Source organism: Ursus maritimus, unplaced genomic scaffold (genome assembly GCF_017311325.1).
Source record: "Ursus maritimus isolate PB19 unplaced genomic scaffold, ASM1731132v1 scaffold_15, whole genome shotgun sequence".
Taxonomy (NCBI): domain Eukaryota; kingdom Metazoa; phylum Chordata; class Mammalia; order Carnivora; family Ursidae; genus Ursus; species Ursus maritimus.
This window is the reverse complement of record NW_024423897.1, coordinates 301,936-325,554: the sequence shown is the minus strand read 5'-3', so window position 1 is coordinate 325,554 and position 23,619 is coordinate 301,936. Positions and strand designations below refer to the sequence as shown.

Genomic DNA, 23,619 nt, shown 5'->3' with positions numbered 1-23,619 from the left:
GTCAGCATGGGTAGGATGGTGTCACAAATTTAAGTTTTTTATAGGATATTATGAGACAAAAGGGGCACAGTAAAACCCAGATGGGTGTGGATATATACTTTGCTAAGGCTTTATCCCCCACTAACTCTTTAGGATGAGACTTGGACTTATATGCTTGAGTCTAGCATGTTTGACATATTCTCATTTCTGGTATAACAGGGTATTTATTATATTCCTTAAGTATGAATCCTCTTTATCTGAAATTTTTTATAGTCTGCAACATGAGGATTTCAGCTTCAGATATATAAATTGAGTCACTCTGAAAATCTTTAGGAAGTGAAGATTCATTATCATTGCAATATATGTAATTATCCTGTTTGAAAAACCTCAGTGGAGAGGGGAAAACATTTATTTAACTGAAGTTTAGGCAACTAACCACATTAGTACCTATTATTTTTGTCACCAGTGAAAATCACAGATATTTCGGTTGTAGATACCTTAAATATTTTGCAATCATTGTCACTGCTAGATCTTATTTTTGTATTACAAAGAAACATATATAACTCTAATCTCTTGTTCTAACATTTTGATGATTATACCTTAATGTAACAGTGTCCTTTTAATCTATGTGTTAGGTTTAAGCGTTTATGTTATTCTGAAAAGAGCCCATAGGTGTCAGAGTGCCAAACATAAAAAAGATTAAAGAGTTAGTAATTTAAAAAGAGGGAAGGAACTGACCATATGGGGACTACTTATGTGTCAGACATTACTGGGCCATTTATTCACTTGTTTAGTCTTCAATTAGGTGTGATTATTTACTGTTCGTTGTGGGAAATTTAGCGTGTTGTCTTTTAGTGAAGAGAAAGAAAGAAATGTGTATATGCACATACTTGGCTTTGAGAGGTTGACTTCTGACCTCACTGCCCTAACCTAATTTTGCCAATAGGATCTCCCGTTTATTTGCTGTGACTATAATAAACCCTCAGGGTTGTGATTCACAGAAATATTGGGAGAGGGAATAAGTGCTCTTGTAGAAAAGTCTTTCTGAATAACTAATTAAATTACTAAGCCCTTCACTGGGAGATAAATAATTGGTTAGGAGCAAAAGCTGTTTCAGCTGGGTCATTATATGCAGCCTTGTGATTCTGAGTGCCAGATTTTTTGATTCCCACAGGAGGCAGCCTTCTGTGCTGTGATTCTTGCCCTGCTGCTTTTCATCGTGAATGCCTGAACATTGATATCCCTGAAGGAAACTGGTATTGCAATGATTGTAAGGCAGGCAAAAAGCCACATTACAGGGAAATTGTCTGGGTAAAAGTTGGACGATACAGGTGAGTGAGCATAAAGGAGATTGGCAGTGATTTCTTTTACCATCCTATCCTCTGTTTCTCGGGATCTCAGATACAGTGTTTAATTCTTTTTCTCTTCTCTTTTCTTCTCTTTCTTTCTTTCTTTTTTTTTTTTAATTTTCCTATTAGGCAAGGTCCACCCCTCTCCCCATTAATTTTCATTATAAAAGAAAAAAACTCATTTTTATATTTTGTGATTATATGAATAATACATATTCTCTGTAGAAAATTCATTAATGAAAGCAAACCATAACAAACAAGGAAGATTACATTGCTAACAGTTTGACATATTTACTTGGAGACATACCAACGCATATACCCTCAAAATAATTGGCCTTATATTTTATACTCAGTTTTGTGTCTTTTCCTTTTTAAAATTATTCTTACTGAACATGGAGCATACAAAAGAATATAACATGCATGATTTAAAAGAATCAGAAAGGAACATCTGTGTATGTACCTCCCATTTAAAGAAATAGCACATTGCTGGTACTTTTGAGGCTCCCTCCATGACCCTTTCTGAATCCACTTTCTCCCTACCCCTGGAGGTAACCTCTATTCTGCATTTTGCGTTTTTTATTCCTTTGCCTTGCTGTAATGGTTTACCAAATATATAATGTTTTCTGCATGTTTTAGACCTTTTCATAAAGAATAGTTGCTATATTTTCCTGCAACTTGCTTTTTTCATTTACTGTTATACTCCTGAGATTTATAGCAGTTAGTGCAGTACTGTAGTTCATACTTTGTTGTTCTACGTTTCTTCTTGATATAATCTCACAATATAGTGCAGTTCATTTATCCATTCTCCTCTTTGGACTATGAGCATTTTGTCAATGTTCCTTATTGAACATGCACCGTTTTTCTAGGAAAGGGGTTTCCAGCTTAAATAGCTAATACCAAATTGTCTTCCTAAAGCGAATATAAAGCATTGATTTATATGCTTTTTATTTTATTTTCAGGGGGCATTTCTTGGCGTTATTTTCTGTACCCCTCACAATTATTGAAACTTTTACTTTTTAAAGGCCAAATTGTATTTCGTTGTATCATATACTGTAGTTCCTTTATCATTCCCTAAATGTTGAGCATTTAGAGTATTTCCAGGTTTTCATTCTTATATACTTCAGTGAACATTATAGTCAAAGCTTTGTTTATATCTTCTATGAGATAATTATTATTTATTGTTAAATTATTATTTCCTTAGTAGATTCCTTAAAGTAAAATTACTGAGTCTAAAAAGTGTATATGTGAGCACATCTGTGAGAGTGGCCATTTTCATGTTTTCAGTACATATGACTTATTCTTTAGTTAGATTGTAAAAATGCACTAGGTTGGACTTCCATGTAGATAGGCAGACATTGCTGTTCCTTATTCCTGTGCTAAGGTAGGTCATTTTCCTAGTGTCTTGCAGTCTTCTAAAGGTTTCCTTCTTTGTTTCCACCTTTCTCAGGTGGTGGCCAGCTGAGATCTGCCATCCTCGAGCTGTACCTTCCAATATTGATAAGATGAGACATGATGTGGGCGAATTCCCTGTGCTCTTCTTTGGGTCTAATGACTATCTGTGGACGCATCAGGCCCGAGTCTTTCCCTATATGGAGGGGGATGTGAGCAGCAAGGATAAGATGGGCAAAGGAGTGGACGGGACATATAAAAAAGGTAACTTTATCCTTTTTTGTTTCTCAGGCCAACACAGACCTCTATATCTATTCTGTATCTACAGACCCAAGTGTCTATTCTGTTATGTGTTAGAATTCACATATGTTCCATTAGCAGCTGTGTTCTGCTCTCTGGGTCAGCTACAGGATTTTATAGGAAAGTTGATCCACATTATTCATTATTTTTGAGCCTAATCTTTACGTAACAGGAATTTCCTTGAGGGAGGTTTTTTGTCTTAGCAGTTCTGTTTTCTCAGCATCTTATCAAGTACTGGAGCTTTGGAACTGTTTCATAGCTTAAGCCCTGTGGTTTGCTAGACAAGAATCAGAATCTCTAGTAGAGTTGTCTTTGTTCCAAGGAAGTTACAGAGTCGTTAATAGAGCAAAATGATACAGTGAAAGTCAAAGCATAAATGTTCTGAATCAAAGATTTTTTTAAAGCTGGCATAGCAGCAAAAGAGTGGGGACATTTGGGGTAGACAGGGTTGAGTCAACTATGAGCCTCAGTTTTCTCTTACTATATAATGAGTAAAGGTTGCTCTGAGAATTCAGTGAGGTAATAAAAACATCAACTGGCAGAGCACATAGTTGGTATCCCATTAATGATAATTATCTTCTTCCTAGCTGTCCCTTGAAAGGCAATATAGGTATCTCTTGTTAATCGAATATATTTGGACATTGAAGTATATAGATTTTGTATGGTGAGGTGGAGATTCTAAGCAGGTGAAACTTTGTCATAAGGTGAAGATTCAAAGAAAAGTAAATAGGCGAAACTTCCTGGACCCATAGGGAACAAGTTTCACAAAGGTTCCATTTGCCTCATGTCATTTCAGTGGGTCCTCACTTATCTATTGGCCATGTGGTTTCTGTGTAGATAAGGGTTATTAGTATTAACACTATAGGAGCTTGGCTCTTGAGTCTTGTAGTCTTAGATGGTTAGGGACCACTTGACCAATGTCTTTGCTTGTGTAGAGCTGGACACCACAGAGGCTGGGGGAGAAGGAGAAGTTGTAAGGAATACCACAAGTCTGATCCTGCTGAATCTCCGGGATTCTACCCATCCTTCCTTCCTTCCTTCCTTCCTTCCTTCCTTCCTTCCTTCCTTCCTCTCTCTTTCCCTCTCTCTTTCCCTCTTGCTTTCATTCATTCATTCATTCATTCATTCAGATATTATTTATTTATTTGTGAGAGAGAGAGAACAAGTGTGCACGCAAAGCAGGGGGAGTGGCAGGCAGAGGGAGAAGCAGGCTCCCTGCTAGCAAGGAGCCTGATGTGGGACTCAATCCCAGGATCCTGGGATCATGACCTGAGCCGAATGCAGACACCCACCGACTGAGCCACCCAGGCATCCCGATTCTGCTCTTTCTGTGCCTCAACCCTGGGCTGGCTGGGTGCCTCTGCCTTCAAGGAATACATGTTTTTATGGGGGAATTGAACACAGATACAAGCAGTCAAAATGTTACTCATTGCGTGTTGTGGCAGAACTGTGTATGGTATGCTATGGGAACAGACCAAGAGGAAGCGTTAACTGTGCTGGGGATCAAAGTTTGGAAGTTATGGGTTGGTTTTTTTCCAGGTGGTTTTGAAGAGTGAATCTTAATAATAATAATTATCATTTGTTGTTTGCCAGGCCCTGTTCGGTTGTTTTCTGCTTTAAGTCCTTGTGGCAACAGTATAAGTTAGATGTCATTATCCTTACCTTACAGATGAGAAAACTGAGGCACATAAAAGTTAAATTACTTGCCCAAGGTGCCAGTACCAGTAAGTGATAGAGGAACGTTTCAAACTCTATCATTCAGGCTCTAGAATCCAAACTCTTCACCCCTACACTGATGGCGAGGAAGTTAACAAATGAAAATGTTGTTAACAAGACAGCGCATGTGAAAGCATACATTAAATCTAACATGTTGAGTGAGTGACCTCTAGCTATGTGGTATAGTTTAAGATGGGGTTGGGGGAACACAGGACTGTTAGCCTGAAAAGGTGGTAGGTAAGTTACATGGCCAGAGCAGAGTTTTTAGAAATCTTTGAGTTTTGGGACCATAGAAGGTGAGAGCCTGTGGCCAGGGATGGCCTGTGAGGTTGCTGTTTTGGTAGTTCCAGGCAGAGATGACAAGATTGACACAGTGAAGTGTCCCTGGGGTGGAGAGGATGATGGGTACTTGAATAGACATTAAGTAGACAGACTAGGCAGGACATGCTGAATAATAGAATGAAGAAAGGAGTGATTATTTACAAACAAACAAACAAACAAAAACCCCAACTTAGAGGACTCTAGCCAGCAAAAGCTCTGTTAGATGTTTAACAGGGAAATGGAGAAAGGGGATGGACCAAAGGGGATATTTTCTTTAAAGAATTGACAGAATATGGGGAAAGCTACAGAGAGGAAAAAGGGAGAAGAATTGGAGTTCTTTTCAGAATTTTTAATCTAGGTTACAAGGAATGAATTTTTAAAAAGAAGAATGAATTAAAAATTTGTTTTAAGTGGAAAAGAATGAGAATCTTAAGATTTTGTTGGACTTCTAAGATATTATAATCTTTTAAGCATATGAAAGTACAGGACTTGAATACAAATCAGCTATGAAGATCTATATATCATTACAGCTAATAGTTGATATTTACAGAATGAATCTTAGGAGAGGAATAGGACAGGTGCTATTTAGAGAATTAGGCAAGAAGGAGAGGAAAACTTCAACTTTGAATTTCTTCCAGAGGAATGCATGTTACTTGGCACCTAGGAGACAGAATGTTTCTGGAGGCAGGAGGTTCAGAACTGAGGAAAGAATTAGGCTTAATTAAGCACGGTGACTTTGCTGAGCAGATGCAGTCTCGTTGTCATTAGAAGATGTTATTTGTGGGCTTTTTCAGATCATTTAGCCGGATTTGTTTTTGTTTTAAATTTTCCTCTGAAGGTGGTAGTCTATATCGTGCCATGTAGTGGTAGATTATTTTTTGTCTTAATGCTATATCTGAATACCCTGGGACTATAAATTAACTTGAAAATAGCAATCATATGTACTTCTTAGTTTTCCATATAGTGTAGGCTGATTTTTTTTTTTAAGATTTTATTTATTTGTGAGAGAGCGAGCATGTGTGGAGGTGGGGGGGGGAGGGAGAAGGAGGCTCCCCATTGAGCAGGGAGCCCTATGCAGGCCTTGATTCCAGTACCCTGAGATCATGACCTGAGCTGGAGGCAGACACTTAAATGACTGAGCCACCCAGGCACCCCAGTGCTGGCTGATTTTTGTCTAAACCATGGATTTTCTCCAACTTCAAAGGGAAAAAAAGGCGAAATAAATAACTCCACCCAAAGTTAAGTGACTTGTGCTGTGTGTTTTCTTAGCTCTTCAGGAAGCTGCAGCAAGATTTGAGGAGTTAAAGGCCCAAAAAGAGCTAAGACAGCTGCAGGAAGACCGAAAGAATGACAAGAAGCCGCCACCTTACAAACATATAAAGGTGAGAAAACACTGCAGGAGACTCTGTCTCCAGAAGAGACCCCGTTATAGAGTGCTGTCTTCCTGCTCTGTTCATGAAGAAGACTGGAAGCACAAGCGCAGTTGCTTTTAGGTAGAGGTATGAACTTGAAAGAAGATAAGAAAAAGTTCTAGAGCACCATTCCTAGCACATTGTCTGTAGTTTATAAAAAGTCAATTGTGTGTTGATAACTTTTTCTGTTGCCCTGGAAAGTCTTCTTATAGAAGTGAACTGGATTAGAGTCTGTGCACAGGCAACATCTTGCAGTTTGAAGGGGATTCGAGAACCATGATAAAAAATGATAAATAGCCCTGAGATAGTATGAATAATACACATGGTAAGTATTCTTGGTAATGGTTGACACTAAAGATATTTTAAGTAACCACTATGATTAGGTTTCCCAAGGTCAGGAGGATTCGTGTTAGGTGTACCTAACCCCTAATGTGCCTAGTGAAAGAGTCATCACCATTTACCATCTGGGTCCAGTGGACCCTTTGTATTTTTTAACGTTTTAAATCATTTTTATGAATAATTTACAGAAGTAAAAAATGAGACTACCCAGGTTCTTGTTGTAAAATATTTGTGGGATGTTATTTCTGATTAAGAATACCGTATTTCTTTTTTGTCAGTAGAAATTCATTGTTAGTGTATCCATTGATATTTGAGTTTCTGAAGTCTTAAGAGTCTGAAGTTTCATGTAGAGATCAATTTCACCACCATCTTTAGAGTCTAATATGGTCAAGTATATCCCCAAGTATTCTATGGGACATATTTAAACTAAAAAAACTTTTTTTTTTTTTAAAATCTGAAATTCAAATTTAATCAGGTGTCCTGTATTTTTATTTGCTCAAGAAAGCAACCCTACTAAAAGCAGACTACAAAGATGTTATCCTTAATCTTTCATACTTTCTGGAAAGATGATTTAATACTTTGGGCAATGCAATAGAGAAACTAAAGTGTGACTGTTTCATTGTTGCATGCATAAGCTTTTGTGATTCCATCACTTTTCTGTTTTCTTGTTTAGTCTTTTTTTGGTATAGGTGGGAATCACTGATGAGTAACTATGAATAATGATGAAACAGTAAAATGTTAATGAGATACAGTAGATTAAGAACATGAAAATTCCATAATATAGCTTGGATTTTTTATTTATTTTTTTATTTTATTTTATTCCCCCACCTCCCTCCCCTCTGAGGCCCTCAGTTTGTTTCTCAGAGTCCATAGTCTCTCATGTTTCATTCCCCCTTCTGTTTACCCCCCCTTTCTTTATCCCTTTCTTCTCCTACCGATCTTCCTAGTTCTTATGTTCCATAGATGAGAGAAATCATATGATAATTGTCTTTCTCTGCTTGACTTATTTCGCTTAGCATTATCTCCTCCAGTGCTGTCCATGTTGCAGCAAATGTTGAGAACTCGTTCTTTCTGATAGCTGAGTAATATTCCATTGTATATATGGACCACATCTTCTTAATCCAGTCATCTGTTGAAGGGCATCTTGGCTCCTTCCACAATTTAGCTATTGTGGACATTGCTGCTATGAACATTGGGGTGCATATGGCCCTTCTCTTTACTACGTCTGTGTCTTTGGGGTAAACACCCAGTAATAGCTTGGATTTTTTAAAGCATTTAATGGATGTACATGGTAGTTGCAGGATAGAATGAGGGTTTTCTTTTTCCTTTAAAAAAAAAAAAAGTACATTTACTTTTTGATCTTTAGAAGACCTCTAAGAAAGAATAAAATTCATAAAATATCAATCCTTACAAATAAACCTGCTTAAGAAAAGATACTCAAAACCTAAAATTGGGTCTAAAGGACGCTGGGGTGGTATGCTGAGAGTTAAAGGGAGTTATTGTGCATGGAGATATAACATAGTGCATGGAGTTCTAAGTGTAGTTAGGCCTCGAAAAGGGGAATGGAATCTGGTTCCCACAGTCAGATGCCAGACAACAGCAAGGGAGGCATTTCAGAGTAGCATGTCAAGCACAGAGAACTCCTGGGAGTGATCTATCACAGAATTTAGAAGCCAGCTTCTTTCCTCCAGACCCCCCCTCCCCACCTTTTTAAAAACAAACAAATACATTTCCAGGAAAAGATTTTAGAACAACAGTGGTCATACTTATAGTCTATGGGCCAAATCTGGCCTATTGTGGTGGTGGTGGTGGGTGTATATATATATATATATATATTTTAAAATAATATATAGATATATAAATATTAATTTAAAATAAATAAATTAGGAGAGGAATAGGACAGGTTAATAACAGTTTAGATCAGATGTTAAGAAAGAATGATTGAAACATCTTTATAGAGAGAAAAGGAGTAGGATGAAACTTTTGCGGAAGGGAGGTCAGGTAAAGATTACCTTGAAACAGGTGTATGTTCTAATGCCGTATGTGTAGAACCTGCAATCTGAGGTGATTGAGTCAGTCCTTACCTTCTGTCCCCTTAGAGTTTGCTTTCCTCGGGGTCGTGACTTCCATTTGCATGTGGTAGGAGTATTCCTCCACTAACAAAAAGTTTATAGGTTTTGTTTTGTTTTTTTAAGATTTTACTTGTTTATTAGGGGGAGAGAGAGAGCACAAGCAGGGGAAGCTGCAGAAGCAGGCTCCCCACTGAGGTGGGAGCCCGACAGGGAGCTCCATCCCAGGACTCTGGGATCTGGACCTGAACCAAATGCAGACCCTTAACCATCTGAGCCACCCAGACACCCCAAGAAGTGTACAGTTTTTGCCAGTATTTTGAAGTATCTGGGAAGAGATCTGGCAGAGTTAACATCCTTGTAAGGTGTTACGAAGAACTGGGTTGAGGACAATATATTTCTGCAAACAGGTTGGAGATTTTATATTGTTAAAGAAGAGGCAAAAACTAAAATATTAGAAATGAAACATTTGGGGAATTTTTAGAGGATGGAAAGAACTGTTTTGTTAATCATAGTGATTTCATTTTAATTAATTAATTAATTAATTAATTTTTAAGTGGAGCCCATTGCAGGGCTGGAACTCAGGACCCTGAGATCAAGAGCCAAACGCTTAACTGACTGAGCCACCCAGGTGCCCCTAATCATAGTAATTTTAGATTGAATGGGTGTGATAATCTAGAATATTTGATGTGACAACTAAATGGACATTAAAAGAAAGAAAATTATAATATCTACCATGTTTAAGAGGCTGGTAGACTCTGTATGTCTCTATATGTAGACTTTCTACATATATTTCTTATTCTCAAAATAATCTTGCAAGTGAAACAATTTATCAAAACCACAGAATTCTGAAAAGCCAATTTTTATGTATGGGATGGGGTTTTGAAGACTCACAGTTTGACTATTCCCAGTGAAATAATACCAGGTGGGGGAGACTCATTCTCATAGTGCACAAATCCATCTTTGTTGTGGAATGTCTATTTTTTCCCTCAGCAGTGTTGCTAGCATTTGGAAAACACTAACAGCTTCAGTGTTACAGCAGTTGTTTGACCTCTATGTTTTATCACACCAAGATTTTCACTATAGTTTTTATAGTACTAGCACCACTACTAAATAAATGCATGAGTCCCATTGCTGTAGTCTATTAAAAAGATTACAAACTATGATAATAAATATTAAAAATATTTCTTCACATACAAGAGGAATCCCAGTTACCCAAAGACATTTTCATGCCAACCATTTACCACTTAAGAATTTTTTTTATGTACCAGCTAACGTGGCGCCACCATGTGGTAATATCAGAAACTCAGGTTACACTCCGCTTGGCCTACCAGCTTTGAAATTATGATTTTCATAAAGTGATTTTTAAAAAATTTTTGTAGGATCCATAATTTGTATATTAAGTAAGGCTTTATGTCAGACTGACTGCCTTAATCTTTTTTTTCCTCCAATTTTTCTGTTGCAGTAAAATATAGATAACGTAAAATTTATTAGCTTAATCAATTTTAAGCATACAGTTCATTGATATTAAATGCATTCATAATGTTTGCACCTGTTACCACCAGCCACCTCTAGTACTCTTTTCATCTGGTTAAACTGAAAGTCTATACCCATTCAACATTTTTTTTTTTTTAAGAATTTTCTTTCTTTCTTTTTTTTTTTTTTTCCAAGATTTCATTTATTTATTTATTTGACAGAGATAGAGCCAGCGAGAGAGGGAACACAAGCAGGGGGAGTGGGAGAGGAAGAAACAGGCTCCCAGCGGAGGAGCCTGATGCGGGGCTCGATCCCATAATGCCGGGATCATGCCCTGAGCCAAAGGCAGACACTTAACGACTGAGCCACCCAGGCGCCCCTATACCCATTAAACATTAACTCCTCATTCTCCCCTCCTCATTGCTTGGCAACTACCATTCTACTTTTTCCTCTATGATTTTCACTACTCTACTTACACATAGTATTTGTCTTTTTGTGACTGGCTTATTTCACATAATCCTGTCCTCCAGGTTCATCCATGTTGTAACATGTGTCAGGATTTCCTTTCTTTTTAAGCTGAATAGCATTTCATTATTTGTACCACGTTTTAGCCATTGTGAATAATGCCCTAAGTTCAAAGTCACGTAAAAATATGGCATACAACTTCAAAGAAAGAAGTTTACCTTTTATAGGTCCTGAGTTGTCTTGTGTTGACTTGCCTGATGTTCTCTAGTATGTGTTTCTTCTGCAGGTGAACCGTCCTATTGGCAGGGTACAGATCTTCACTGCAGACTTGTCTGAAATTCCCCGTTGCAACTGTAAAGCTACTGATGATAACCCCTGTGGGATAGACTCTGAGTGCATCAATCGCATGCTGCTCTATGAGTGCCACCCCACAGTATGTCCTGCCGGAGGACGTTGCCAAAACCAGTGCTTCACTAAGCGCCAGTATCCAGAGGTTGAAATTTTCCGCACATTACAGAGGGGCTGGGGTCTCCGGACAAAAACAGATATTAAAAAGGTGAAGAAAATTTTTCATATTTTCCAGATTTTTTTCTTCTTTGCAATTGCTTAATAGGAGTTATTATTCTTGATGAATATGAGAAAATGATCATTAGAGGAAAGATAACATAGTATAAGGATTAACCTTACTGTTGGGTCTTGCTGGGTCCTTCTAGAGTTTAGACGCTTGAGAATAGTCCCCTTTACCTCTAAAGTCCGTAGTATTGATCATGTTAACGGTGTATGAGGATGAAAAAATAAAGGAAATTCATAGAGATACTGTGGCTTTATTTGCTCTTTGTGATAATCCTGGAACCTGTAGTTAGGGGATAATGAGTATGTGATACAGAGGTGTTAATCACCTAATAAAACTGTTTTTACTAAGGGAAAATGGGTTTTGGTTCATGGGAAATGAAGAACAGGATTAGGCCTTCTCTAATAAAAGTGCAGTAACATCTTCGAATTCAAACTTAGAAGGACCTGCAAGTTTCTAATAGAGAATATTATATAGTCTTTCTGTAGAATAAATCTTATTTGACATTTTAATAAAATAAACCTCACTCTAGTTACACTTTCTGAAGAATTGTATTGAAGTTCGTTTCTAGAAAAGGAAGTGAGTATCAGCTGGTCTGTTCAGTTATTTGCTAAGTAGCTATTATATATCTACTGTGTGCAAATGCCGTGGTAAATAAGAGAGACATAGTCCATGCTTTCATAAAGTTTACATTCTAAGGGGGAGAGACGTTGATCAAGTAATCACCCAGATTGGAAGCACAAAGGATTCTGGAGGCATATGGTAAATGGTAAAGGAAAGGGCCTGAAACTACCTTTGACTCTGAGAATATTTTAAGTTGAGAATTGAAATATAAGTACTTGTTGGCTTAGGCTAGGTGAGTGTTAAAGCATTGCTGGCAAAGCAGACAGCATGAGGAAAAGCCAATATGACTGTAACGGCGTGAGTCAGAAGGATGGTATTGTAAAATGTGGAAGGGCAGCAGGCAGGGCATATTCCAAGGAGAAAGAACATAGTTACGGAAAGTGACTTTCAGGTTTTGGAGCAGTTAAAGGGATCAGCTATCTACATCACCATTTTAATGGAGCCCTAGCTGACCTGCTTCTGTGTTGGTGGATCGTTAGTGTCTTCTGTATCCCAGTCTTTCTCCTCACAGCACTGATAGGAGTGGGGAGGTGTTTTTCATTGTCAAATAGTTGAAGCATCATATTTATGTTTCTTGAATAAACCTTTGTTAAATGTACTAGGTACATGTACATGAACTGCTTTGGAGATTCTGTTATTTTCATTATTTTTTTTTAAAAGGTGTACTTGGGAACACAGTTGTGCTTTCTGCCGTTAAGAGCTATTTCTTGTTCTAGGGTGAATTTGTGAATGAGTATGTGGGTGAGCTAATAGATGAAGAAGAGTGCAGAGCCCGAATCCGTTACGCACAAGAACATGATATCACCAATTTCTATATGCTTACTCTAGACAAAGTAAGTGTTATTTCCATTGTTATAAGATTGTGAAATTGATATTGTCCCAGCCATAGTGTTTGTAGGCATGTAATTCACTGCCCAAAACAACGTCTTCCCCTTACGGTGGTAGGGTTTGCTCTGTCAGGGTTCGGGAGTAGCTAAATTTGCTCGTTTCTGGCTATCCATCCCTTGCCAAAGTCAACAGAGCGACTGCATTCTTTTTGAACTGTCCGATACGAGTTGGGTATTATGTCTTTTAGTATTTTTCCTATAAGATTAAAACCTGAACCCAGCCAAGTAAATAATCATTCTTTCACCCTTTTATTTTATAGATTGAGAAGCTAATTTGTTAATATTTAGTGCACTGAGAAGGTCACATAAATTGTAGAACTCAGCTTCTGAACCCAAGTTACTTTTTCAATCATAGGAGTTTGCTGATGAGTTTCATTTCATTAGTGCCTAGAATTATAATTGGGACTCATTCCTAATTCCAGCATCCTAATGTGTTTATTTTCTGTATATCTGACATTCTTCTTGCACCTGAATATTAAGGTCTGCTAGCAATCCCCAACCCCTTCCATTGGCTGTTATAGCAGAATTCTTTCCTAGTGTGAAACTTCGTGAACATTTATTAAGTTGAACCCTTTGGTTTGTGAGATCGTCACCTCCAGATATTCAGATCTTTGTTTGGGATGGGGTCTCAACATCAATATTAAAAACTCCTTAGCTGATTTCTAACGTGTAGCCAGGATTCAGGACCACCTAATTGAGAGGATGGGGCAAACTGCTGCTTCTAGGGCCATCGTCCTCAAACTTCAGCATATATCAGAATCACCTAGTGGCCTTGTTATAACGTGGATTGCTGAGCCCCACCTCAGAGGTTCTGCTTTAGTATATGTGAAGTGCAGCCCAAGAATTTGTATTTCCAGCGAATAATAGATGTGGTGCTATTGCTGGATTAGTGACTGCACTTTGAGAACCACTCCTGGGAGAGTCAAACTTTACATAGAGGAACTCCAGCTTGTTAGAATATACAGGAAATACCTACTGAGCATCATCTCTTGGAATTCTAGGACCGGATCATTGACGCTGGTCCCAAAGGAAACTACGCTCGGTTCATGAATCACTGCTGCCAGCCCAACTGTGAAACACAGAAATGGTCTGTGAATGGAGATACCCGTGTTGGCCTTTTTGCCCTGAGTGATATTAAAGCAGGTAAGAATCAGTTCAGGGTTCTGGAGCTAAGAAAGGAATTTCAGGTCTTAAAATCATCTAAAAAATCCCATATGTCCTGGAATCCAGAATGAGGTCTGCAAACTCTTGGAGATACGGAAGAGACTTTCCAGGTGGTACTTGGCATGGAATATTTTTGGTGGTGATGGTGGTATGGCAGATTACACATAACATAAAATTTATCATTTAATCATTTTTTAATTGTACAGTTTTGTGGCAGTAGATCCATTCACATTGTTTTGCAGCTGTCACCTCCATCCATCTCTATAACCCTTTCATCTTCCCCAAGTGAAACTCTGTACCCATTAAAAGCTAATTCCCCATTTTCTCTCCCCTTAGCACCACTGTCAGACACTATTTCAAGCATATTTAATCCTTGCAAAAATGTTGTGAAGTGTATGGTATATACCTGTGTTAACTTGGATTCTTGGGTCTGGCACCTCCGACCACCCTGGGGGCGTGTCCTTTGTATTAATTACTCAGATGTTATCCAGTCCCATGACTTTGGTCCTTCTGTCTCTCCTGACTGCTTTCAGTACATTTGTACTTGGAACTTTAGTCTTTGTCCATGGGGATGTATTTCTCTACCATTTCTAGCCACAGTTTTTTCTTCTCTCTTCTCCCATATTCACTTAGCTCAAGTAGCATGGTATGGGAATTCACAGACCTTGTTCTTGTCCTCACTTGACCTCCAGTCTGCATGGGTGGGATGAGAGGAACGAGACAGAATGCTCAGTGCTATGCGGCGTTCCTGTGGAGCTACAGCCTTGACAGATGGAATCAGAACTTTTCAGCTCGCTCTCTGTACTCATTTAGCTTCATGCATTCTTCATTACCTGTTGTACTTTCTGCCACATGTGTCATATTCCTTTTTATCTTTTCTCCAATGCCTTTTGCTGTCCCCATAAGTGCAAACCTCAAGGATTGTTGTATATTGGACTCTTTTCTAGAATGGTATGAGTCTTTCCTAATGCACACCGATACCTTCTGATTTATCCCTTGTTCAGTTATGTTTACATAGTGGATGGTGAATAAGCAGCAGGTTATGTTATCTCATACTTGTGTATATGGTTGAGTTGTAATGTAAGGACATTAAATCAATGAAAATTCAGTTATATACTCATAAATTGTTTAATAAGAAATATCTGTGATTCAGTGCAGTATTTCACGGTGAATGTGAGAGGAGAGACAGAACCCTGCTCTTATCTTGGTCAGTCTTGGTTCCTCCAAGCTCCTTGCAGTGTGAACATCTCACCAGGCCATGAGTGATTCTGGTTTTTGTACCATTTGGACTCCTAAATGTGAGGCAGCTGCTTTACAATTTGTTTAGCTAAATAAACAAATAATCTGTATTAATCCAATATTAGATGAAAAACTATATCAGTTAGTCTCATTGATGGAAGACAGGTCAGTCTGCAGTGGGAAATATTCTAAGATTTGATCATTTTGACCAAATGATTGTCACTTAACACATTAATGGTGAACCATTAACCTGACCCAGAGTTAATCTCATTGTATACATATATCAAATTCTTGTATTTGTGAGCTCTTCCCTAATGTGCTTTGAATTTGAATGTTTGTGTGTTTTATTTCCTCTAGTTTTGATAAGATGCACTTTTGATAGAAAGGGGACAATTTGTACCTTAAGTCTGTACATCTCTTCTTAAAGTTTACAAATTACTTCTATGTACATTATGTCATATTCTCTAAATAAGCTTGTGAAATTGTTGTTTCTCCATTTAACAAATGTACTCAGGGCTCAAATCACGCCGCTAGATTGTGGTAACAGGGATATAAAGCCGGGGCCTGAGTCTGTGGTGTAGAGTTCTCTAGTACTACTCTGTATTGAGATGTCTCTCCCTTAAGTTCTGCTAGGTTTGGCACAGATCAGCAGGTTTTCTTCATATTTAACATTCCCAGTGCCTAGCACATCAGTGTATACAGTGAGATGTTGTTCATTTTTGGTAATGAATTAATATATTTTGAATCTAATTAGAAAACAAAAAACAACTTGGGATAATTAACATCTCTACAGTAAAGGTTATTTTAAATATTACCTGTTAACCTGTGTAGGTTTTTCTGTTATTAAGTTGTATTTGCTGATTAATAATACTACAGGATTAGAATTAATTAGTATTTCTTTAATATAGTGGGATTAGAGTTAATAAATCCCTCTGTCCTCTGAACAGTCTTTCTCTTGCAAGTCCGTATCCTTTGTGATTAATACAGAAGTAATATAATTAAAACCATACATATTAATATTTTCATGGTCTTTTATGCAGGCACTGAACTTACCTTCAACTACAACCTAGAATGTCTTGGGAATGGAAAGACTGTTTGCAAATGTGGAGCCCCAAACTGCAGTGGCTTTTTGGGTGTAAGGCCAAAGGTACCTTCCAAACGTTTCCATCGGGAATAATGGTGTGGTCCTCCCTCCCTAACCAGTGGCACAGCTGACTCTTTAAGATGTCTCTTTGGAATAATGAGATTGGATAGTTGTCAGTAGGGCTAGTGGCACTTAACTAAGCATGCCGATGATCAGTTTGGTTACTCAAGAGTAGATCTGTGGGTGTTGTTGAATGATTTTCCGACTTCTCATTGGTGATACCTTTCTAACTAAAAAAGCTGTAAAATAGGAATCCATAAAATAGGTTACGTCCCATGTCTTTATTGGTCTCAGCTAATCTCACATTTCTTAATAAGCTACTTAAATTCTTGGGGTCTGTGTCTCCCTCTCTTTCTCTCTTTGTCTTTTTAAAGATCTCAGAGAATCCAGTACTGAATTTCAGATTCTAAATGTAGTATAACACTGTAGATAAACATAGGCCCTTAATCTTATCTTAACAAAGTATAACCATTGTTGTGTCTTACTCCCTGGGTTTTTATGTGCATTTTAACTGGCTTATAATTCTGTAAAGATTTACTTACAAGTCTGTATCCTGCATTTCTTAAATATTATAGAAATGTTTTCCTTGCTGTCACATAGTGTTTTTAACCATCGTCTTTAGTGATTTATATTTTTTATATAATGTATGGACCATAATAGATGAACATACATCCAGATTTTTCTGTCCTAAGTTTCAGCACACTGAAAATTGAAGTTTAATTTTGATGAACAGTACACAGTGATTCCAACTGGGTATTTCCCATTATGCTCTTTTGATTATGGAAGTCTATGTTAAGAACTGAAAAATGCAAATTAGCACAGAAACCAATAACTAAAAGGAGAATAACCTTTTTTTTTTTCCTTAAAGATTTTATTTATTTATTTGACAGAGAGCACAAACAGGGGAGTGGCAGGCAGAGGGGGAGGGAGAAGCAGGCTCCCCGTGGAGCAGGGAGCCTGACGTGGGGCTCGATCCCAGGACTCCGGGATCCTGACCTGAGACGAAGGCAGACGCTTAACAGACTGAGCTAATCAGATGCCCTGGGAGTAATCACTTTGAGCAAAGACACATGAAGATGATGAACACCCACCAATTATTCTTTTATTAAATAAGGAAAATTATGTCTATATTTTATTGAGTTTTTGTTGTTTTTCTTTAGTCAGTTGGTTAAATGGTCTTGTTCCTTAAGGTCTCCGGTTTATTTATTATCTATAAATCAGTATAGTAACTGAATTTAACCCAGGTTTAATGGTGTACATTCACTAGGGATGTCAGTTTTTTGCATCCTTAACATCTATGTAATATTTCACACATGAATCAGTGAGAGAAATTTGAGGGCAGAGGTTTAGAAATGGGAGATCACTGAGGGATAGTAATAGATCAGACTGATCCTGGATGTTTCTAGTCCAAGGTAAATAATGTGATGAAACCCATGGGGTTTGGTAACCAAGTGTGGGCTGCAGAGATCATGGAGGAGACCTGCTGGCTGCACCAGGGTCTGTCTTGGGGAGTAGTGGATATGAACCTAATTTGATACAGCTGAAGGGCTATACATAGCTGATTGAGGGCAAGGACCATGATTTAGTTTTCTCTGCCTTCCTAGCATGTGACATTTATTAAGTGCTTAGTGAAGGTTTGTTTAATAAAGAAGTGTGTGTGCACACACAAACATATACACCTAGACAAACAATAAAACTTAGTGTAAGGGTAACCTTTAACACCACACTTGTGTGTTAACAAAAAGAAGTTTATTTCTCTTTTATTTCATTCAGGGGGCAGGAGTAGTTGATAGAAAAGTTAGAATTAATGTAACCATTTATTGGGTACCTATGATGTGCCAGGTGCCTTTCCTGCATTTTCTCTTATCTTTGCAACAGTCTATGAGGACTGTCTCTTCCCAGAGGAGAGACTGAGGCTCAGAGAGGATAGTTAACCTGGTCAAGATCACACAACTAATGTATCGACAGAATGCTTACTGCTCAATATCTGACCTCTAGAATCAACCCATTGCCACAGAAGAAAAGTCAAAGAAATTCAAGAAGAAGCAACAGGGCAAGCGCAGGACCCAGGGTGAAATCACAAAGGAGCGAGAGGATGAGTGTTTCAGCTGTGGGGATGCTGGCCAGCTCGTCTCTTGTAAGAAGCCAGGCTGCCCAAAAGTTTACCATGCTGACTGTCTGAATCTAACCAAGCGACCAGCAGGTTGGTGCCAAAATCCATGTAGAGTGCTCTTTGTTCTCTGCCAGAATTATCAGAGCCCTTGGTCTTCCCACACATAATGTTGAAGGGGGAATGGTTCATATTCTCATTCTGGAAATAAAGGCTTGGAATCCTAGGTTATAGAGAAGGGAACAGAAACTTACTCATTATATGTCAAGCACTTTATTTACATTTGTGTTATGTTATTTTATCCTCCCAGCAACCCATAAAGATGAGACCTTTTCACCTTCCCATGATGCAGATGAGGAAACTGAGAGTCCAGTTTGGTGAGATGACTTGTCACAGCAGAGCATGTAGATGGAGGACTTGGATTGCAAGCCAGGTTCTCTGACTTCAGGGCCACGAAATCATGTTTCCTTTCTAAAGAAAGAGAGGTCGAGACAGCGTGGAGTTTGGGGTTATTCCAGTCAGTGAGGTGTGGACTGAGGAAGGGACCTGTTAACTCCCTTCACCCGCTCCCGTATGAAGGAGAGGCAGCTCTGGCAGCTGACACATGAGAGAGCTGCTTGGGCCGGCAGAGTGTCAGGAATTTGTGGCTGGAGAAGCTGCTAACTTTTGAGTGGTGATTTGGAGTTAGAAGAGTTTGGGGGGACTTGGATATGTGGTCTGTTTGTTGACGGGGTCAAGAAAGCAGTAGGGAGCCGCTCCAGCTGAGATTATACGTCACTAGTGGCCTGCTCCCAGGAACTGCAGAGAGAAAACTTCAGGGTGGGAGTGAGAGGCGTTTATCCCTGAACTAGCTTTCCTTCAATGTATGGTTGCCAGGGAAGTGAAATAATAGAAACAGAGGTGGTGTGAGGGCAAGGCCACAGCATGACTTGTCAATGCCAGGAAGTGGAAATGGAGAACTGTTTCAGAATCAATAGCTCAGGATTGTGGCTGGCACAGGCTGCAATAGAACTCATCTTGCCCAGGAGCCAGAAGTCAGGGCTAGCGTAGTTTATTTGGAAACTATGAGCCGGGGCGAAAACACCATCCACGGCAGAGACTCTCAGGTGTCATGAAATGGGGGCAAATAGATGGTAGGTCAGGGTCTTTTCCACTGGTTCTGTGTGGATGGTACAGGTAAAATTTGTGCTCGTTTCAAGGCTTGAAACTGAGCAAAGGAAAATCCGCTCAGTTTTTCACATTTGTATATCTGCTCCCTGTTCCTAAATAAAACCAAATAAGCAGAAGCTTAAATAGCTGAGATTATCCCTTTAGAGTCGAATATTGAAAGCCTATATAAGACAAATGGAGTTTGCAAAACGGTGGAAGTAGTATCTTCACATTCTGTCTAAAGGGAGTTTTAGTTTTTTTCCCCTTTTGCTAGAAATAGTCATACAAATAAGAAATTACTCCTGCCTGTATGTTCAGCTGGTACTCAGTTACTGCTTGGTACTTGGCTTTTATTTGTATGTGTTGTACGGGAGAGTCAGATTCTGGGGCAGGGGAGGTGCCAAGTGAGTGCCATGAGCTCTTTGCAGAAGGCGGCTGTTTGAAATCACTCCTTTGACCCAGGCTCAGGCCCATGGCCCGTTTCATGAACCTTGCTTGTCTTCCTAAGCGTTTGTTTCACATCTGTGTTTTTAGGGAAATGGGAGTGTCCTTGGCATCAGTGTGACATCTGTGGGAAGGAAGCAGCCTCCTTCTGTGAGATGTGTCCCAGCTCCTTTTGTAAGCAGCATCGGGAAGGGATGCTCTTCATCTCCAAATTGGATGGGCGTTTGTCTTGTACTGAGCATGACCCCTGCGGGCCCAACCCTCTGGAACCTGGGGAGATCCGTGAGTATGTGCCTCCCCCAGTACCGCTGCCTCCAGGCCCAGGCACTCACCTGGCAGAGCATTCGTCAGGAGTGGCTGCTCAGGGGCCCAAGATGTTGGATAAGCTGCCTGCTGACACCAACCAGACACTGTCATTGTCCAAAAAAGCTCTGGCAGGGACTTGTCAGAGGCCACCGCTTCCTGAAAGACCTTCTGACAGAACTGACTCCAGGCCCCAGCCTGTAGATAGGGTCAGGGACCTTGCTGGGTCGGGGACCAAACCCCAATCCTTGGTATCCAGCCAGAAGCCATTGGACAGGCCACCTGCAGTGGCAGGACCAAGACCCCAACTATCTGACAAACCCTCTTCAGTGACTGGTGTAAGCTCCTCACCCTCAGTCAGGTCCCAACCACTGGAAAGACCTCTGGGGACAGCTGACCCAAGGCTGGATAAATCCATAGGTGCTGCCAGCCCAAGGCCCCAGTCACTGGAGAAAACCCCAGTCCCTACTGGCCTGAGACTTCCACCGCCAGACAGACTGCTAGTCACCAGTGGTCCCAAACCCCAGACTTCAGACAGGCCCCCAGACAAATCCCATGCTTCTTTGTCCCAGAGACTCCCACCTCCTGACAAAGTACTATCAGCTGTGGTCCAGACCCTGGTAGCTAAAGAAAAAGCACTGAGGCCCGTGGACCAGAATACTCAGTCAAAAAATAGAGCTGCTTTGGTGATGGATCTCATAGACCTAACTCCTCACCAGAAAGAACGGGCTGCTTCACCTCATGAGGTCACACCACAGGTTGATGAGAAGATGCCAGTGTTGGAGTCAAGCTCGTGGACTGCCAGCAAAGGTCTTGGGCAAATGCCGCGAGCTGTAGAGAGAGGCAGTGTGTCAGATCCTGTCCTTCAGCCACCAGGGAAAGCAGCAGTCCCTTCGGAGCACTCCTGGCAAGCGGTTAAATCACTCACCCAGGCCAGACTTCTCTCTCAGCCCCCTGCCAAGGCTTTTTTATATGAGCCAACAACTCAGGCCTCAGGAAGAGCACCTGCAGGGGTGGAGCAGACACCAGGGCCTCCCAGCCAAGCACCGGGCCTGGTGAAGCAGGTGAAGCAGATGGCTGGAGGCCAGCAACTACCTGGACTTGCTGCCAAGAGTGGGCAGTCCTTCAGGCCTCTTGGGAAGGCCCCATCCTCCCTCTGTACTGAAGAAAAGAAGTTGGCAACTGCAGAGCAGAGTCCCTGGGCCCTGGGAAAGGCCTCACCAGGGCTCTGGCCCATGGTGGCTGGACAGACAATATCGCCATCTTGCTGGTCCTCTGGGAGCACACAGACATTGGCACAGACTTGCTGGTCTCTTGGAAGAGGGCAAGACCCTAAGCCAGAGCAAAATACACTTCCAGCTCTTAACCAGGCTCCTTCCAGTCACAAGTGTGCAGAGTCAGAACAGAAGTAATATGAGTAAATGTCACGTGACCAGACCAGCTGCCCCCAGGGTTCTTGGGGAAGGGAAATCATCTTTCTTTTCCCCTCTTAAAAAGCAGACCCCCAACACGTTTCCACTGTTATTCTTTCCTTCTATCCCAACACTCAGAACTCTTGTGACATTAGCCAGTGGGGGCATGTGGTTGTGTAAACCATGTATGGAAATCCAAGTGGGCCCCAGCCAAGGAGACAGACAGACTTGGGTCTTTTTCCGCCAACCTTTACACATGGTAACTTGAAATAAAAAGTCCACTCTGGAGTCAAGCATGGGATTCAATTCCACTGGTCAGGTTGGAAGGTAGAGGGGCTCTCGAAGTTATTTCTCTAGCCCTGCAGAGCCCCACTGAGGGCACCTGATGAACACTCGGGAAGAACAGATACCTGCTCATATCAGTGGTGATTTCTTGAGCATTCACGTGTGCTAGGCCAGGTGCTAGGCACTGACAGGAGATGCAGAGATAAGACCTGATCCCTGTGAGCCTAACATGCCTGCCTGGGTTCCCAGGCTGTTTTCACGAACCTTTGACCAGGAAATAACAGGAAGTTCTGAGGGGCCCTGGGGCTCCAGACTCATTTTGTAATGTCCTTTATGGCCCCAGAAGTGGTTGTGTTGAGTAAGTGTCCCCTGGTTGGGTGTGCGTGTGATGCACGCACGCTCGTGTGGAGGTCTCTCTAGGTGGGGGTGGGGGGTTGCGTCGAGACCAAGCAGAGCCGTTGGCTGGGCAGCCGCTACTGCTTCTGTCTGGGCTGTGCAGAGTCTGAAAGTCTGTCCTGGCAGAGGGGCTGGTTGTGGCGGCTGGGCTCTACAAGGACATGGCTTTCCCGAAGTATAAGAAGGCAATTGGCAAGCTTACCTTTCTTTTCTACCAGTTTTCCTCCTTTTACATCAGCCCACCCCATGCCCACCCCCCAAATACTCAGGTGCTTTCAGATTTCAGAGTCGGGCAGTGGACATAGGGAGTCTCTGGCAAGCTCTGGGCTAGATCTACCACCAGCTCAGGGAGAGTGCCAGGTCCTGATGGAAAATTACTTCTCTTCTGATCCTTTGCCCTCCTACCTGAATGGAGGGAGTCCTCTCCTTCACTGGTGGATTCTATCACCCTATCCCTGAGAATTGCTGTGTTCTGTACTGAGAGCATCTGCCTGCTGACTTTGTTCAAGGGCAGGCCAGAACCCTTCCCCTGTGACTGGCAAGATGTGGTGTTTAGAGCAATTTCCAGTCTGAGAGATGATTCCTCATAACTGCTGATTATCTGTTACTGCTGCCCTGAGCTGGGGCCCAAGGGCTGGGAAATCTGTTGGTGCTACCCTGCCCTACCATTCACCCAGCTCACCAACTGCCAACAGGAAGTGCTGTTTGGCCAGTTCCTTCCCATTCACTCACCCCTCCTTTGTCCCTAGACCAAACGTGTTTACCTCTCTGCTTTGCCAACTTAGCCAGCAGCTTTAGCCAACAGGCCATCTCCTGGCCCAGATGTCTCCTGGCCATTCTGTTTCAGTTATGGCTTTTACACTCTCAACAGGATTCTGTATTGTGTCCCAATTTCCTCCTCCTAAGTTCCTATTGAGGTTACCCACATCACTTCTAAGGAGGAAACAATAGTTATAGAAGCATTTGCGCTTTATATAAAGATTAAAAGAAGAATTTGCTTTTATTTCCCAAAGTCTGTCTCGGGTTGAGACACTTGAACTCAGGCAGAGGTACGAGGCTGGGCAGGGCTGTCCCGA

The 23,619-nt window shown here is 40.7% G+C and overlaps 1 protein-coding gene and 1 long non-coding RNA gene across 5 annotated transcripts in view; one reads left to right on the top strand and one right to left on the bottom strand.

Annotated features, from left to right (window-relative positions):
* Positions 1–22,150, top strand: part of NSD1 (nuclear receptor binding SET domain protein 1) — a 142,179-nt gene extending 120,029 nt beyond the window's left edge. For all 4 annotated transcript variants that reach the window (XM_040630246.1, XM_040630248.1, XM_040630247.1 and 1 more), the window contains 9 exons: positions 1,154–1,310; positions 2,776–2,981; positions 6,324–6,436; positions 11,102–11,371; positions 12,727–12,843; positions 13,899–14,040; positions 16,341–16,447; positions 18,443–18,647; positions 20,238–22,150. In XM_040630246.1, the coding sequence (XP_040486180.1) occupies positions 1,154–1,310; positions 2,776–2,981; positions 6,324–6,436; positions 11,102–11,371; positions 12,727–12,843; positions 13,899–14,040; positions 16,341–16,447; positions 18,443–18,647; positions 20,238–21,862 (2,942 nt within the window). In that variant the 3' untranslated portion in view covers positions 21,863–22,150. The remainder of the gene's footprint in view (positions 1–1,153; positions 1,311–2,775; positions 2,982–6,323; positions 6,437–11,101; positions 11,372–12,726; positions 12,844–13,898; positions 14,041–16,340; positions 16,448–18,442; positions 18,648–20,237) is intronic.
* LOC103664452 lies at positions 18,655–21,260 on the bottom strand. The gene is made up of 3 exons (XR_569025.2): positions 21,167–21,260; positions 18,892–19,025; positions 18,655–18,777 (listed from the first exon to the last, which is right to left on the bottom strand). It is a non-coding gene; the product is annotated as an uncharacterized LOC103664452 (long non-coding RNA).
* Positions 22,151–23,619: the final 1,469 nt, after the last annotated feature.